The sequence below is a fragment of the Dipodomys spectabilis genome, unplaced genomic scaffold (assembly GCF_019054845.1).
Source record: "Dipodomys spectabilis isolate Male_0828 unplaced genomic scaffold, ASM1905484v1 ptg000365l, whole genome shotgun sequence".
Classification (NCBI taxonomy): Eukaryota; Metazoa; Chordata; class Mammalia; order Rodentia; family Heteromyidae; genus Dipodomys; species Dipodomys spectabilis.
Window position 1 is genome coordinate 14,061,708 of NW_024871042.1, and position 14,382 is coordinate 14,076,089.

The window sequence follows — 14,382 nt, forward strand, 5'->3', positions numbered from 1 at the left end:
TTGAGGCAAAACATTCAAGGAATCTGTCTATTGATGACCTCTGTAGAAGAGTTGGTGGATGTTTCACGAAGTTCCTGTAAGGAGTCATATATGAGCAGTGTCTCCTAGAATATTAAAGTAATGTTGATGAGGTCAGTAAAGTAGTAAAGTCATAATAATGAAGACAATGAGCCCTTGGTGTGTATGAGATTTTAGTTCTAGGAGCATAGCTGTTGCTGCTGCTGCAGCTCCTCCTCTACCTCCTCCTCTTTCTTCTCTCCACCCCCCCCCCCGTCTCTCCCCCCCCCCCCCCCCCCCCCCGGTTTAAACTACAGTTTTAAAGGACATTGTATAAGTAGAAAAGTGCCTAAGCTAACCACAGACCTACCTTCAGACCCAGAGGGAGAATGTAGAATTTCTCCAGACTGGGGAGAAATGCCAAGCCAAAGTTGGCGTCAGATTGTCTGGACTACCTCTGAGCAAGATAGATTGAGTTACTGAAGGCCCCAGGGGAGCCTGAGGGGTCTCTGCCAACCGAGACAAGCAGCTGTGGTTCCAAAATCAGGATTAGAAATCTCTGTTCAGGAAGCACTTTGCTCTGATCTTGTGAACATAATGATTGAATACATGGATGGATAAATATAATTGTTGCTATCAGCCTGTATCAGAATTGGACTCCTCAGATCCTAGAAACCTTGCATCAGAATTTGGCCGAAGTAGTGAAGACAAACAAGGCCCTGGTCCCTTTTCAGCCACTTTCACTTCTGTGTGAGAAAGATATAAACTCGTTCAGTAAGATGTTATATCATATTGGTTTTGCTTCTTGATTTCAGCTTCTTTAAGCCATGTGGCCACTGGATCCTGATAGCATTGATTTTTGTAGTGCCTAAGCCATTGTTTGTGCTGCCTGACATAGGCCCCAGTTTTTCCTTGTCTGTGAAGGTTAACTTCAACTATGTTTAATCTTTCACAGCCTCAGAGTAAATACTTGCAATCTCTTTGACATTGTTTGGGACCCATTTTGGTGCAGATGTGATGAGATGGAGAAGCCTGTGAATATGGAAGCTATATTCCAGGAAGAATGGGATTTTTTTTTTGGCCACTCCTGGGGCTTGAACTCAGGGCTTGGGCACGGTCCCTGAACTTCTTTTGCTCAAGGCTAGCACTCTACCACGTGAGCCACAGCACTGCTTCTAGCTTTTTCTGTGTATGTGGTACTGAGGAATCAAACCCAGGGCTTCATGCATGCTAGGCAAGCACTCTACCTCTAAGCCCCCTTCCCAGCTCTGGGATTGTTTTTAAACACAATGGATAGAGTCTTGGAGGATGTATGTGTGGCTCTGAGTTGAAACATATAATTAAGAGAAGTGATTTAACTGGGTTGGCTGGTGGAAGGTATGCCTTTGCCTTCCTTCCTTGCTAATTCTCCAAAGGCGATGGGAGCTTTTAGGATTTTCTACTGAAAGTTTTGGTGTTCACCATCTTTCAAGGCCCACCTTTATCTTTTGATGTGTACCCTTAATTAGATCTCCTAAGTCTGGTAAGGACCCTTCTTCATGCCTCCCGGTCTGGACATGTTGTGAGCAGTGAGCTGATATGCAGTTCCAGAGCCAGGAACCTTCCAAGGTTCCTCAGCCTTTAGGAGCCTGTTGGAGCTAATGTAAATTGAAGATCAGACTGCTGGGGTGTGGCTTAGTTGTAGAGCACTTGCCTAGTATGTGTGAGGCCCAGGAGTCCATCCTCAGCACCATCAAAATAAAGTGAAGACAGTTTTGATAATGTCACTAAAACGAGTTTTTTTGTTTTTTTTTTTTTTTGTGGGGGGGATGATGGAGCTATGCACTTACAGCTCATGCCTACAAGCCTAGCTACTAAGGAGGCTGAGATCTGAGGATTGAGGATTGAAGCCAGCCTGGGCAGGAAAGGCTGGGAGACTCTTGTCTTTAGTTAGCCAGCAAAAAGCCAGAAATAGAGATGTGGCTCAAGTGGTAGAGCACCAGCCATGAGGGGAAAAGCTAAGAGAGGGAGGGGAGAAAAATGAACCTGTAGGAAATAGCTTCTATGTGCCTATTTTTATGTTCCACCCATTTTATTTTTAGAGTTCAGTTTATCAGGAAAGATGAGGTGTCTCACTATGACTAAGTCTGTCACAATGACTTACTTAAGGGAGTACTGTTGGCACTTAAGGCAGCAGTCCTCTGTGTTGGGAGGAACTAGGTCCAGGCGTGTGGGGCATTTAGCACCACACCCCTCCCATTCAGTGCCAGCAGTTCCTTGTGTCCTTGTAATTGCCAGTTACTTCACTGTGATTTCCCCTTGCTTGTTGGAAAAGGCCACCTGCCTCTCACACAGGCACTGGCTCCTGGTAAATACAAGTGAGTTGCTTTGCAGAGGGGCTGATGTGTGATTCTGTCTCTAGATTTAGGCTCCTGTGGCAATAGATAGGACATGCCACAGCCAATTTTTATGTTTTTATTACTTAAGATTTACTTAACTACATTTTATGTCCTAAACTCTATGATTAGAATATAGTGACATCAATTTTTTTAAGTTAAAAATGAGCCTATAGGGCTGGGAAGGTAGCTCAGTAGTAGAGTGCTTGTCTTGCATGCATGGGGCCCTGGGTTTGATTCCTCAGCACCACATAAGCAGAAAAAAAAAGCCAGAAGTGGTGCTGTGGCTCAAGAGATAGAGTGCTAGCTTTGAGCTAAAGAGCTGAGGGACAGCACCCAGGCCCAGCGTTTAGGCCCTATGACCAACAAAAAAACCCAAAAACCAAAGAACATCTATTCTATGTAGTTAGTGACTTGATTTTGCACCTAAGCATGATTGTACCATATATAATAGTAGAAAGATATAATGTATTGTATGGTTAGTCATCATAGCCCTTTTTTTGAACATGTCATTTACTGTTTATTTCTTTTATGCTGATACTGGTGCTGGAACTCAGCCTCGTGCCCTTTCTTGGCTTTTTCTCAAGGCTCAAGTCTGGCACTCTACTACTTGAGTCCCACCTTCTGACTTTTTGCTAGTTGAGTAGCTAGGATTACAGGCGTGAGCCCCTAGAGACATCTATATTATTTTACTAAGATAAAGTTTTATGGTAAGGAAATGTAGAAAATGCTGACTACCACCAATAGTTTGAAATCTGCTTTTTCCTAACTGTTAGCACTTACATATATAGCTGACTATCAAAGAATATTAGACATTTTATCTTCTTTGAAATTAAACTTTACTGGTTGGTAGTATTTCTTAGCAAGGCTGAACTGATTATACAAGTTATTGTCCTTTAATAAAATCTCAAGATTTGGAATACTGAAGCTGCACTTGCATCTACCTAGTGGTAATGTGTTCATTGGGCTTTGTGTTTTAAGTAAGTTCTTGTACTTAAGTGAGAGAACAGTGAGATTTGGTTGGTTCTCTCAGTAGGTAATCACTGTCTTCTGCTGTATCAGTGGGCTGCGCAGGTGAGGGTCTCTGCTTACACATTAGCATAAATGGTAAGTAAGTTACAAGTTAAGCTCAAGGGAATAAATGCTTTGGAGAAAAGCTCCGGTTGGTGAGAGGGTCAGAGTATAAGAGGTTGGACTAGAGGACTGATTTTCAATTAGTTTGGGAATCACTCTTGATAAGGCAGTTTTTAACAAAAATGGGTAGGAGCAGAAACGATTGAACCTCTCACATAATAGGTACTGTTTTTAGAGCCTGACTGCCTAGATAGCATTTCTGACCTGCAAAACCCAATGTCGACAGCTGCATTATGGTTGTAGACAGTAAAATGAGACTGTTGCCTACCATGTTAATAAATGTGTAGTGTGGTTATTAACTTTGACTATATTTGTGGGGGGGGTGGGGGGGAGTGTGGGTGTGTGTTGTAACTGAGGCTTAAACTCAGGGCCAGGGCACTTTAGCTTTTACTCAAGGTTGGTGCTCTTGCACTTGAGCCCCGTTTCCATCTTTGGCTCTTTGCTGGTTAATTGGAGATAAGAATCTCCCTGCTTTATTTTCCTTAGGCTGACTTTGAACCAGAGTCCTCAGATTTCGGCTTCCTGAGTAGCTAGGATTACAAGTATGAGCCACCAATGCTAGATGCCATGTAATTGGGATATATGGTCTACATGATGGGAAATGCCTCCATGAGACCCCTGTTGTGTACCTAACATGCTAATAAACATTGTAAAAATTAATTATTATCATGGTACTTGTCTTTGTAAATGGGATTGCAAGAGATGAGTTTTTTTGGAGGTGAGGGTATCAAGGCCTTTTGCTTACTAAAGTGCTCTATCACTTGAAGTATATCAGCCCTTTTTATTTTTGTTATTTTTTCAAATAGAGTCTCAATTTTTGCCTGGAGCTGGCCTGGACTCAGTTCATCTCTGTACGCTTCCTAGGTAGCTTGGATGACAGGATACATTAACGTTTTATTGATTGGAATGGAATTGTGCAGACTGGCCTTGAACTATAGCCCTCCAAATTTTAGCCTTCCAAGTAGGTAGTATTACAGGAATAATAGGCCCAGCTTTTTTTTTTTTTTTTTTTTTTAGCAGTGACTGATATAAAATAGCAGGATTCTACCCCCCCCCCCCCAAAAAAAAAGGGAATAGAAAAAAAAACATGGAGTAAGTGGGGGGCCCAAGTTCAATGGTCCATGGAGAATTTTTGGTTATTACTTCTTCGTATCTGATAACATCATGATGGTGACAGACATTCTCTGGGGATGATAATGACAGAGATGATGCTTCAGGTCCAAGACAGCTTTTGTGGAAATGCTAGAACAATGGACCAGAGTACAGAGAACAGGTGTCTGTCCTCTCTCCATGTCCACTAGCCCTGACTTTGGACAGTTTTTTTTTTTAGCTCCTCTTTTCCAAATGTCTGACTAGTTGCTAGAGGATGTGCAAAGCACTTTATATACATCATCTTGTTTAATGTTATAAGTTGTAAAACACAAGGGGGATGAATTTCATAAGATGCCATTAAAGTCCTTTACTAGCTCCCCTTGGAATTTCTTTCTCCTTGATTAACCAATTCAAAGACAAAGCAACACTACTGTTTCATTTTATGATAAGCTTAAGAATTGAAGCCAGCACATAAAGTTATCTAATCTAGGGTTGTCTCAGCCTAACCTGCAGAGTAGATGAGTGCTGGATTTACGACTCCTGGTTTTCCTTTTATTCCTGACATCTTGTAGGATGTTAGAGTGGTCAGTTCCAGTGCCATTCTGGGATGTGGGATAGCCTAGCCCTGGTTTCACTGTGCTTTTACTGGAGGAAATGCTAGCTCTAGATTCGTGCTCCATTCTTTTATCTCGGAGTTGTGCTGCCAACAAGGGCCACACTAGTGAGGAATTCAGGTAATATCTTTGCTTTGAGGGAGAGTCACAGCAACTGTGTTGTCTCAGATATCCTCCCATAATAAAAGAAAGTGTAGGTGTTATGGGAAGGTGCAGAGACTTCTGTGTTTCATGACTTTGCTATTGGGTTACCTTTTGCAGATCTGTAAAGTGGACCTGATTGTGGCTGTCACTTCTCATTTTTATTTTTTTGGTGGAATGTCTTTGCATAGATTGGCCCTGACAGTCACCTGGGCCTGCCCATCTCAGCAGAGGACCAGTGTGCAGTGAGTGTTCTCCATGATCACTCTCTGACTGCCCAGAGTTTCAGGGCTGGTGTGCCACCATTCTTTTGACAAGAGATGCTGCACCTTCACCGATTTACCTTCTGTCGTTTTCTAGATGATGAACCAGGTGGAAGGGCAGCAGAAGAACCTTGTGCGTGCCATCGAGTCCCTGCCAGGCTCCGGCCCCCTCACTGCCTTGGATCAGGACCTGCTGCTCCTGAAAGCTACCTCCGCTGCCACCCTTAGCTGCCTTGGGGAATGCCTCAGCCTGTTGCAGCAGAGTGTGCGCCAGGCAGGTCCACCCAACCACAAGCCTGGTGCCTCAGGTAGGACCCCCGTCCCTCCTGGGCTTTGTGCTTAGGATGCGTGTTGCTCGGTCTGTGCATGCACGCGTCTGTCCCCCATTGCCTTCCTCCTTTCATTTTGTCTGTGTCTTTACCATCTATTCAACTACCCTTTTATCCAAGTGTGTCTGCATTGGACCTATTTTTATTTTGCAGATGAGAAGTATATCATATAAAAAGTGCAGCATGTATAGACTCCTTCCACTAAACTTCACACTTGTTAGCATCGCTCTGTGTGCTTCATTGCACTTATGACCTTTGCTCCCAGTCTTCTATCTTTGAGCCCATGGCTGTGCACCTTCTGTCCAGTGTTTTCCTGGTGTGTATCACTTTAGATGAGGAACTGCATGTGACTTTTCCTCTCAGCCCTGTTGCCTTCTTCCCCCCCAGGGCCTGTAGTACAACTGTGTGAGAGAGTTTATGGGAATGCATGGCAAAAACATTTCTAGCTCTTTATCCAACAGCCAGAGACAGAACAGGTTTCCATTTACTTTGAAGATACTAAGATTTTGAACTTGGCATTATGCTTGCGAGGCAGAGGCCCTACCACTTGGTCTATACCCTTATCCCTGTCTTCTTGTTTTAGGATTTCTGTGCTTTTGCCTAAGAGCAGGCCTCAGACTGTGATCCTGTGACCTATGCTGCTCCCATAGCTGGTAGTTCAAGTGTGAACCATCTTGCTGGAGAGGGTCTTGACAATCATTTGAGTTCCATTTGAACCAGATCCTCCCATCTCTGCTTCCTGAATAGCTGGGGACCTGTGCTACCATTCATGGTCTTTAGGAGCATGCTCTCAAAACATGCCTTAGTCTTTTTGGAGGAAGGCTTAATCAGTAAGCAGATAAAGAAGGCTTAGTAAAAACTAAATTCAATAATAAAGGACAAAATAGCTTGGTATCGATGAGTCATACATAAAGTCATAAAGAAAATGTCCTCCAGGCCTTTGTTGTTCAGGGTTTCCGTAGGTGCCTCTTAATTAAACAAGTAGGCAAGACAACCTAGGTTGTAAGAAACACAAGTGAAAGCTGGGTACCAAAGGCTCATCATGCCTGCAATCTTAGCTGCTCAGGAGGCTGAGACCCAAGGTTCCCAAGGTTTGAAGCCAGCCCGGGCAGACAAATCCAAGAGACTGTCCAATTAACCAGAAACAAGCTGCATGTGGAAGTGTGGCTCAGCTGGTAGTCTTGAGTGGAAATGAGAGGATGAGGCCCCGAGTTCAAGCCCAATACCAGCACACACACAAAACAATAGTTTTTATAATCCGTGTTTTCCTCCAGTGCCCTTGGTACTCTGTTTCACTGAAGATTAACAGGTGTGGTTGGCTTTTCAGAGGTGATTTGTGAGTAGTCTGGATTTCTTTCTGAAATATCTACCATTGTTTATTGGGGTCTGGTCCCACTGGTGTTGAGCCTTGGCTACATATCTGAAATCCTTACAGAGTAGGTACTGCCACATCCATTTTTCAGATGGCATGCTGAAGTTCAGAGCTGCAAAGGGACTTTCCCCAAGGACCTTCCTCTAAAACACCAAGATGAGAGGCAGGACTTCTCTCTGTGACAGATACCTCTTCCTGCTGAAGTTTCTCTGCTGTACTCATAGCAGGCCACCCAGCAGGCTCTGGACTATGAGGTAGTGTCTGGCTAGCACCATACTTCTCTCAGAACGAGTATGTGTCCCTGAGTTGCTTTGGCTCAAGGCTAGTGCTCCACTACTTGAGCCACAAAGCCACTTCTGGCTTTATCTGAGTAGCTTATTAGAGATAAAGAGTCTTATGAACTTTCTTGTTCGGGCTGGCTTCAAACCACCATCCTCAGATCTCAGCCTCCCGAGTAGCTAGGTTTACAGCCATGAGCCACTGGTGCCTGGCTCCATTTCATTTTTCAAAATTGATTTCAGCATGTGCAAGAGAGTCCATGAGACTCATCTTCAATTATCTATCAAAAAAAGGCCACAGTCGTGGTGTGGCTCAAGTGGTAGAACACCAACCTTGAGTGAAAAAGCTAAGACAGCACCTAGGATCTGAGTCTAAGCACAGTACTGACACAAAACAAAGAAAATACATATTTTAGGCATTAGAAAAGTTGCAAGAATAATGTGGAAAGTCTAGTGGACAGTGAGGCCCATGGTACCAGTAGCTCATCAAATACCAATATATGCCGGGTGCTGGTGCCTCATGCCTGTAATCTTAGCTACTCAGGAGGCTGATACCTGAGGATTGCAGTTCGGAGCTAGCCCAGGCAGGAACCATGTGACTTATCTCCAATTAATGACCAAAAAGTTGGAAATGGAGCTGTGGCTCAAGTGGTAGAGTGCTAGCCTTGAGCCAAAATAGCTCAGGGACAGTACCAATGCCTGAGTTCAAGCCCCCAGGACCAGCACAAAAAAACCATGTGGATTCTTGCTTAAGGTCTCTTGAGTCTTCCTTCTTTTTCACTTTTGCCTTTTTCTAAATCACACGTGGATTTTGTTCTTGAAGTGCTTCCTGGGCTGTAGCATTTTGTTCTGGCTGTAGCATTTCTGTCTGACTTTGGAGCCTTTGTTTAAAAATGCTTTCTCTGGTGCTCATTTGGTCTCAGAAACGTGGGACAACTAGACTGAAGTCTGAAAACACATTAGAAAAGCATCTACCTTTCTTCTATACATTTTGGCTCTCAGACCTGTCTCTGATCTTTAGATATATTAAGATGTTAGATGTGTAATGCTTCTGTTTATGGTGAGGTTTATAATGAAAATAAGATGGTTTAGGTTTTTGGTCAACCTTTAAACCCCTCTCTTACCATTCCTACTAAGGCTGTTTCAGAAGCTTGATGAGATCAATGCCTGGTTGGAGGGGAACAGGGTTTCTGTTTGCCACGGCCTAGATGTGTGCCTCAGTATATGATGCTGAAGCTGTGTGCTTAGAATCTGGGCATGAGGGTTCCTAGTGTGGGGTGAACCTGACCTTTCAGGATTTGGGAGTACAGAGAACTTTGTCACTTCTGAGGTTAGTTATTTGCTTGTGAGTGTTGTTCGGTGAACAGAGGTCAGATTGAAGACAGACACCTGTAACCAGAAAGGCCTGGTGTCGTGCCAGGTAAGATCCTGGCATGCATAGCCTGTTGGGTCCACAGTGGGTTTGCAGGTGGAGGATGCTGGATTCAGAGGTATCAGTACACACACGCACACGCACACGCGCACACACACACACACACACACGCACGCACGTACGCACGCGCATACACACACACACACAGAGTCAAGTACTACTAATATTGATGGCTTTTTGGTCCCTTAAACCATGGCAGTGAGGTGAAATTTCTATCTTAATTGCCTTTATGTATACTCACCAACAGTACTAATACTTACTTCATGTTTTGCAATCAGTCCCCAATACTGTGATTTTACGAAATCAACACTCTCTACCCTTAACTCCTCCTTTCTTGCCTTCCATCAGCCCTTTGCAATGGCCATTCTACTTTTTGCTGCTTTTGCTTTTATCTTTTTTCATTTTCAGGTGGATGTAGAGAATTCTCAGGTGCCATGTGTTGTCTCTGAGACTCTTTTAAATTTGTGCCAGTCCTGGAGCTTGAACTCAGCTCTCACTTGGCTTTTTGCTCAAGGCTGACACTCTACCACTTGAGCTACCCTTTCACTTCTGTCCTTTTGCTGGTACATTGAAAGTTAGAATCTCTCAGATTTGACTGCTCAGGCTGGCTTTGAACCATGATCCTCAGATCTCAGACTCCTGAGTGTAGCTAAGATTATAGGCGTGAGCCACCAGTTCTAAGCTATATCTGAGCATCTTGATAGTCTTCATTGAGTTAGCACATAGCAAGCACACACTCTGCTAGATCATATTGTAAGTTCCAGGGCTACCCAGATCATGTTCTAAGTTCTAGGGCTGGCTATACAATCAGCAGCATTGGTCCTGTTCTCTAGGCATTCTAGAGACTGAAGTATCCAGAAGCAAATGAGTAAACTGGCTGAGTGCCAGCAGTGTTAGGGGCCCTAGTGACAGTAGACAGTGATGGAACAGGAAGAGCATTGGGGTTATCTTTGACAAGAGAACATTTCATCTACCCCTAGGTGTATTCATAATGTCATCTCTTTCTTATGGGAGGTGGTGTAGAGGAATAGTACTTGGGGAGGAAGGAGCAGCATTGGCAAAGGCTCTAAGACTGAAATGAACTTGGCTCATTTGCAGAATAGAAAAAAAAAAAAAAGTAGAATACATGGGGAGAGAAGGAAATGAGTCTCCCAGACTCTTAAGCACAGAAGAAAGTCAAACAGTTTAGATTTTATTTCAGTTGTAATGAGAAGTTACTTGAGGCTTAAGCCGCAAAGTAAAAAGAAAAATTTTGTCAGGTGCTGGAGGCTCAGGCCTGTAATCTTAGCTACTCAGGAGGTTGAGACCTGAGGATCATGATTCAAAGCTAGCCCAGGTAGGAATGTTGATGAGACTCTGGTTAACTACAAAAATACAGAAGTGGAGCTATGCGCGCAAGCGGTAGCACATTACCCTTGAGCAAAAAAGCTCAGTGACAGCGTCCAGGCCCTGAGTTTAATCCCTAGTACTGGTGCATGTGTGCATGCAGGAGGCTGAGATCTAAGGATCTAAGCTAAGAGACAACTCCTAGTCCCTGAATTCAAGTATGCGTGCGCGCGCGCGCGCACACACACACACACACACACACACGGTGTACAAGTACATACTTGGGTTGGATTGGATAACCCTACACAAAGAAACACACATGCATACACAGCCCTATTTCTGCCCTTGCTATTTTGCTCCCATCAACCAGATTCCTTTGGGTACTAAAAGTTTGGACTCCTTGGAATTTTTTTTTTTTTTGAGTCATTCCAGTGAGAAGGCTGGTGGGCAGAACTCCTTCAAGGAGATGTTGGCAGATTTTCTCATTCATTTGTGTGTCTCCACTTCAGCCTGTCTTTCCCTACCTTGCTCTTAGATGGGAACAACATCTAGAAATCAGCTGACAGTAAGGCCTATTCATTCTCATAGCAGAATGGCTGTGGACTTAAGAAATCTGTGTCTCCCTACTTCTTCCCCATCAAGAAGAATAGAAAGATATTCTATAATAATATATGACCTAAATATCTTAGTATTAGAGAGAAGGTCTTCTTATTGCCCACAAGGGGTTTAGGGTGAATTTGAAAGATTCATTTGTTTACTAGATCAGTGTTGATAGTGTGTCTTGGTAGAATGGAACAATGAGGCTTCCTGACATCTGACAACAGAAGGGATGTGTTGTGATGACACAGGTGAACCATGAGGCCGTGGTTTTGACAATTGGCATTTCAAATCATTAATCTGACTTTGGATTTTTGTTGTCAATAAGTTATCTTTTGAAGTTAAACAACAAAATCATTTTTACCTGACATTGATTTTTATCAGTGGAGAATTGTTTCTGTCCAGTGTTGGGGATAGAAACAGTCTGTGTTGTTCTGATACACTCATTCATTCATTCATTCATTTATAGCAGTAGAGGAGTTTGAACTCAGGGCCTTAGTTGGCCCTGAGTTGGCACTGGCTGTGTGCTGGTTATTTTGGAGTTGGAGTCCTATGGATGTGAACTTTGATACTTCATATCTCAGCCCTCCTGAGTAGGATTTTCTTTCCTTTGTTTGTTCATTCGTTCCTTCTTACTGTGTAGCCCAGGTTAACTTGAAACTCTCCAGCCTCTGGCCTCAGCCTGCCCTGTACTGGATTATGGGCATGAGCCACCATATCTGGATTGACAGTTCTGATCTTGAATTCAGAAATTAGCTTATAAATACATGATTAGAATCTATACTTTTAAGTCTTCCAAACAGAGCCCATCGTAACTTGAACTGGGCCATGTTATGAAGGTTCATACAGTGAGGTGCAAATATTTCATGAGCTATAAATGTTTCATTTGGAAGATTCTGGGCATCATTCTAGGTCTTTATTTCAGAAAACATCCTGGGATGGCACGGGCCCAAGTCACACTCTGCAGAACAGCTGAAAAATGGGACTCTTGGTTCTTTGCCATCAGCCAGTGCCAACATAACCTGGGCACTTTTACCAAACTCTGCCGAAGAGGAGTCCACCTCCCAGCCAGAGCCAGAGCCAGAGGTAAGATGTGTCCACTCAGCACATTCATGGCTTGTGTTTCTGCTTGTTTACAAACACAGTGATCATATTTGTAACTTGCTCATCTCTTTGTTGTAAGAGACCACCAATTATCCAATGGAAGAGTTGCCTTGGGGGACAAAATCAGTCCCCCTGTGCCTGACACTTCTCTTGTTCTTGTGTCTGGCAGCTGCTGGGTGGGGGGGAGGGAGAGAGTAGATTATGAGTCTACAAAAGAGGGACCTCTGATATTTATTAAGATGGGAGTCATCTTCAAGAGGAAGAGATTCCCACAGGCCCATTACAACAATGCTGGTTGACTCTACGGGAGCAGTTACAATATATTATGTCACCCTGAATAACGGCTTCTCCCTGTGGTTTGTGCTGTACAAGCTCCTGCCTTGTGCTCCACTCCTGCATGCCTCCGAACCAGGCCAAGTCAGAGGGGTGGGGGCTCAGGGCTCAGACTGCAGAGGGCCACCACTCTGCCCCTGCCAAGATGGAGAACCCCTGCAGGTCTAGCAGCCTCTGGGCTCTCCTTACCCTGCCCCTTCCTCCCCAGTGCACACGCACAGCTCTGGATCCGCTCTAATTCAGTCACAGTGGCAGCTGGAAGGGGGTCAATTATAGTGATTCCTTTTGCTTTTACATTTACATCCTGAATGAATTTTTTTTCCTATGAATATATTCTTTTTGAACTGAGCTGAGAGAGACCCCCTTGAACTATTGGTTAGAGGTTGGTTTTAGTTTCGCTTGTGATCGTTGTAGGCTGAAAACTAGAACACTCACGGCATCTACTTTGAAAGTAGAAGTCCTGGGGTTGGTCTCTCTGTGAGGGAGCCTTGGCTGTCGGTGGACATTTCTCCCCAAGCTTCTCCTGACATTCTCTGACAGGGATTTGGTAGCACAGTCCTGAAAAGGCAGCATCTGTTTGCCTTAGAGATGTTTCATTGGGTTCTTCATAGGGCCTTATCAGGGGAAGTAACAATGGGAAGGGTGTGGAAGGCATCTGGCCTATGACTGTAGAGAGTTTTAAGCTGGGGAAAAAAAATCATGCCTGTGGTATGTAAATCACTTGCAAGGTAAGTTGGTGACCTGGTGTATTGACATTTGAGGATGCACTGCCTAACTGCTGCAAGATTGGAGGGGCGGGAGGATGGAAAATACAGTATCCTCTATTCTTCCCCCTCTAAAAAAAAAAAGAGAACATGTATGAGGTATGGATGTCATGCCATAATAAACATAGTTGAAGCCTTGCTTTAGAGGGAAATTAATAATAGGGAAGGCCTGGTTGCTCACATCTGTAGCCCCACTACTTGGAAGTCAAAGATCAGGAGGATTGAAGTTTGAGACCAGCATCTGAAAAAAGTGTTAGGGAGACTTTATCTTTCAATCATCACTCTTGTGATGGGACACATCTGGCATCCCAGCTGCCAGCAACAGGCTGGGTCACAATCTGAGGCTGGCTCTAGGCCAAAAACATGAGACCCAACTTGAAAAACCACTAAAGCATAAAAGGGTTTCAGGGATGGGGTATGGTTCAGTGGTAGAGCACCTGCCTATGAAGCACAAAGCCCTGAGTTCAGACTTCAGGTCTGCCAATAAAAGAGAGTAGAGAAGAAAGTTAAATGTAATCAGTTTTCAGATCCTCGTTTCCAATAGCATGCTCAAGCAAAATCTAACAGAGCTCATGGCCTGGTTGATTTACTTGTCTGGGCTGGTGATGTTCCTGAGCTGTGAGTCCTTCTTAGTGTTGCTTCTGAGATAGATGTCTTCTGACTCCTGAAGGTTGAGAGTCTGGCCACTGTTTACACATACAGTTGCTATGTGCTCTGCCCCATGTCAGAGACGTCGTCAGGAGACAGCATAGAATTCATAAGAAACAGCTCCTAAATTCTACTTCTAAGAAATAACGCGAAGAAGAGCTTTTTATATTAACAGTCATTGGTGTCTTACTTATATCTTTGTCCTTAATCATATTGTCAGCCAGTACATAGGAGATATTGTCCAATGTGATTTCTCAAGGCAGTGAGAAGTGGGTACGCTAGTATATTGATGGTTTTCTGAGAAGGGAGGATTAGAGTTCTTTTGCAGACTATCCTTGTGTTTTCCAGTGACAACTCTTATGCCTTGATAGTCTTGTTTATTTTTTTCTTGCTTTTTGTCTTGTTGAAAATGCTATCAAAATCCTCTAATTAGTTTTCCTATCAGGAAAAAGGAAATGTTGCCATGGTCTCCCTGGTATGTAATCTGGAGGTAAAGATGCTAAGGTTTAGACTTTCCTCAGGAACAGATCTTTACTGCTTTTACTTACATGTACAATCAGTTATCTACAAGAGTTATATTGTC

At 43.7% G+C, this 14,382-nt stretch overlaps 1 protein-coding gene across 3 annotated transcripts in view; it reads left to right on the forward strand.

Moving 5' to 3' along the window:
- Osbpl10 (oxysterol binding protein like 10) overlaps positions 1-14,382 on the forward strand; it is a 255,947-nt gene that overhangs the window by 185,589 nt on the left and 55,976 nt on the right. For 2 of the 3 annotated variants that reach the window (XM_042666539.1, XM_042666541.1), the window contains 2 exons: positions 5,714-5,924; positions 11,876-12,036. In XM_042666539.1, the coding sequence (XP_042522473.1) occupies positions 5,714-5,924; positions 11,876-12,036 (372 nt within the window). The remainder of the gene's footprint in view (positions 1-5,713; positions 5,925-11,875; positions 12,037-14,382) is intronic. The other variant, XM_042666540.1, reaches the window with a different exon arrangement.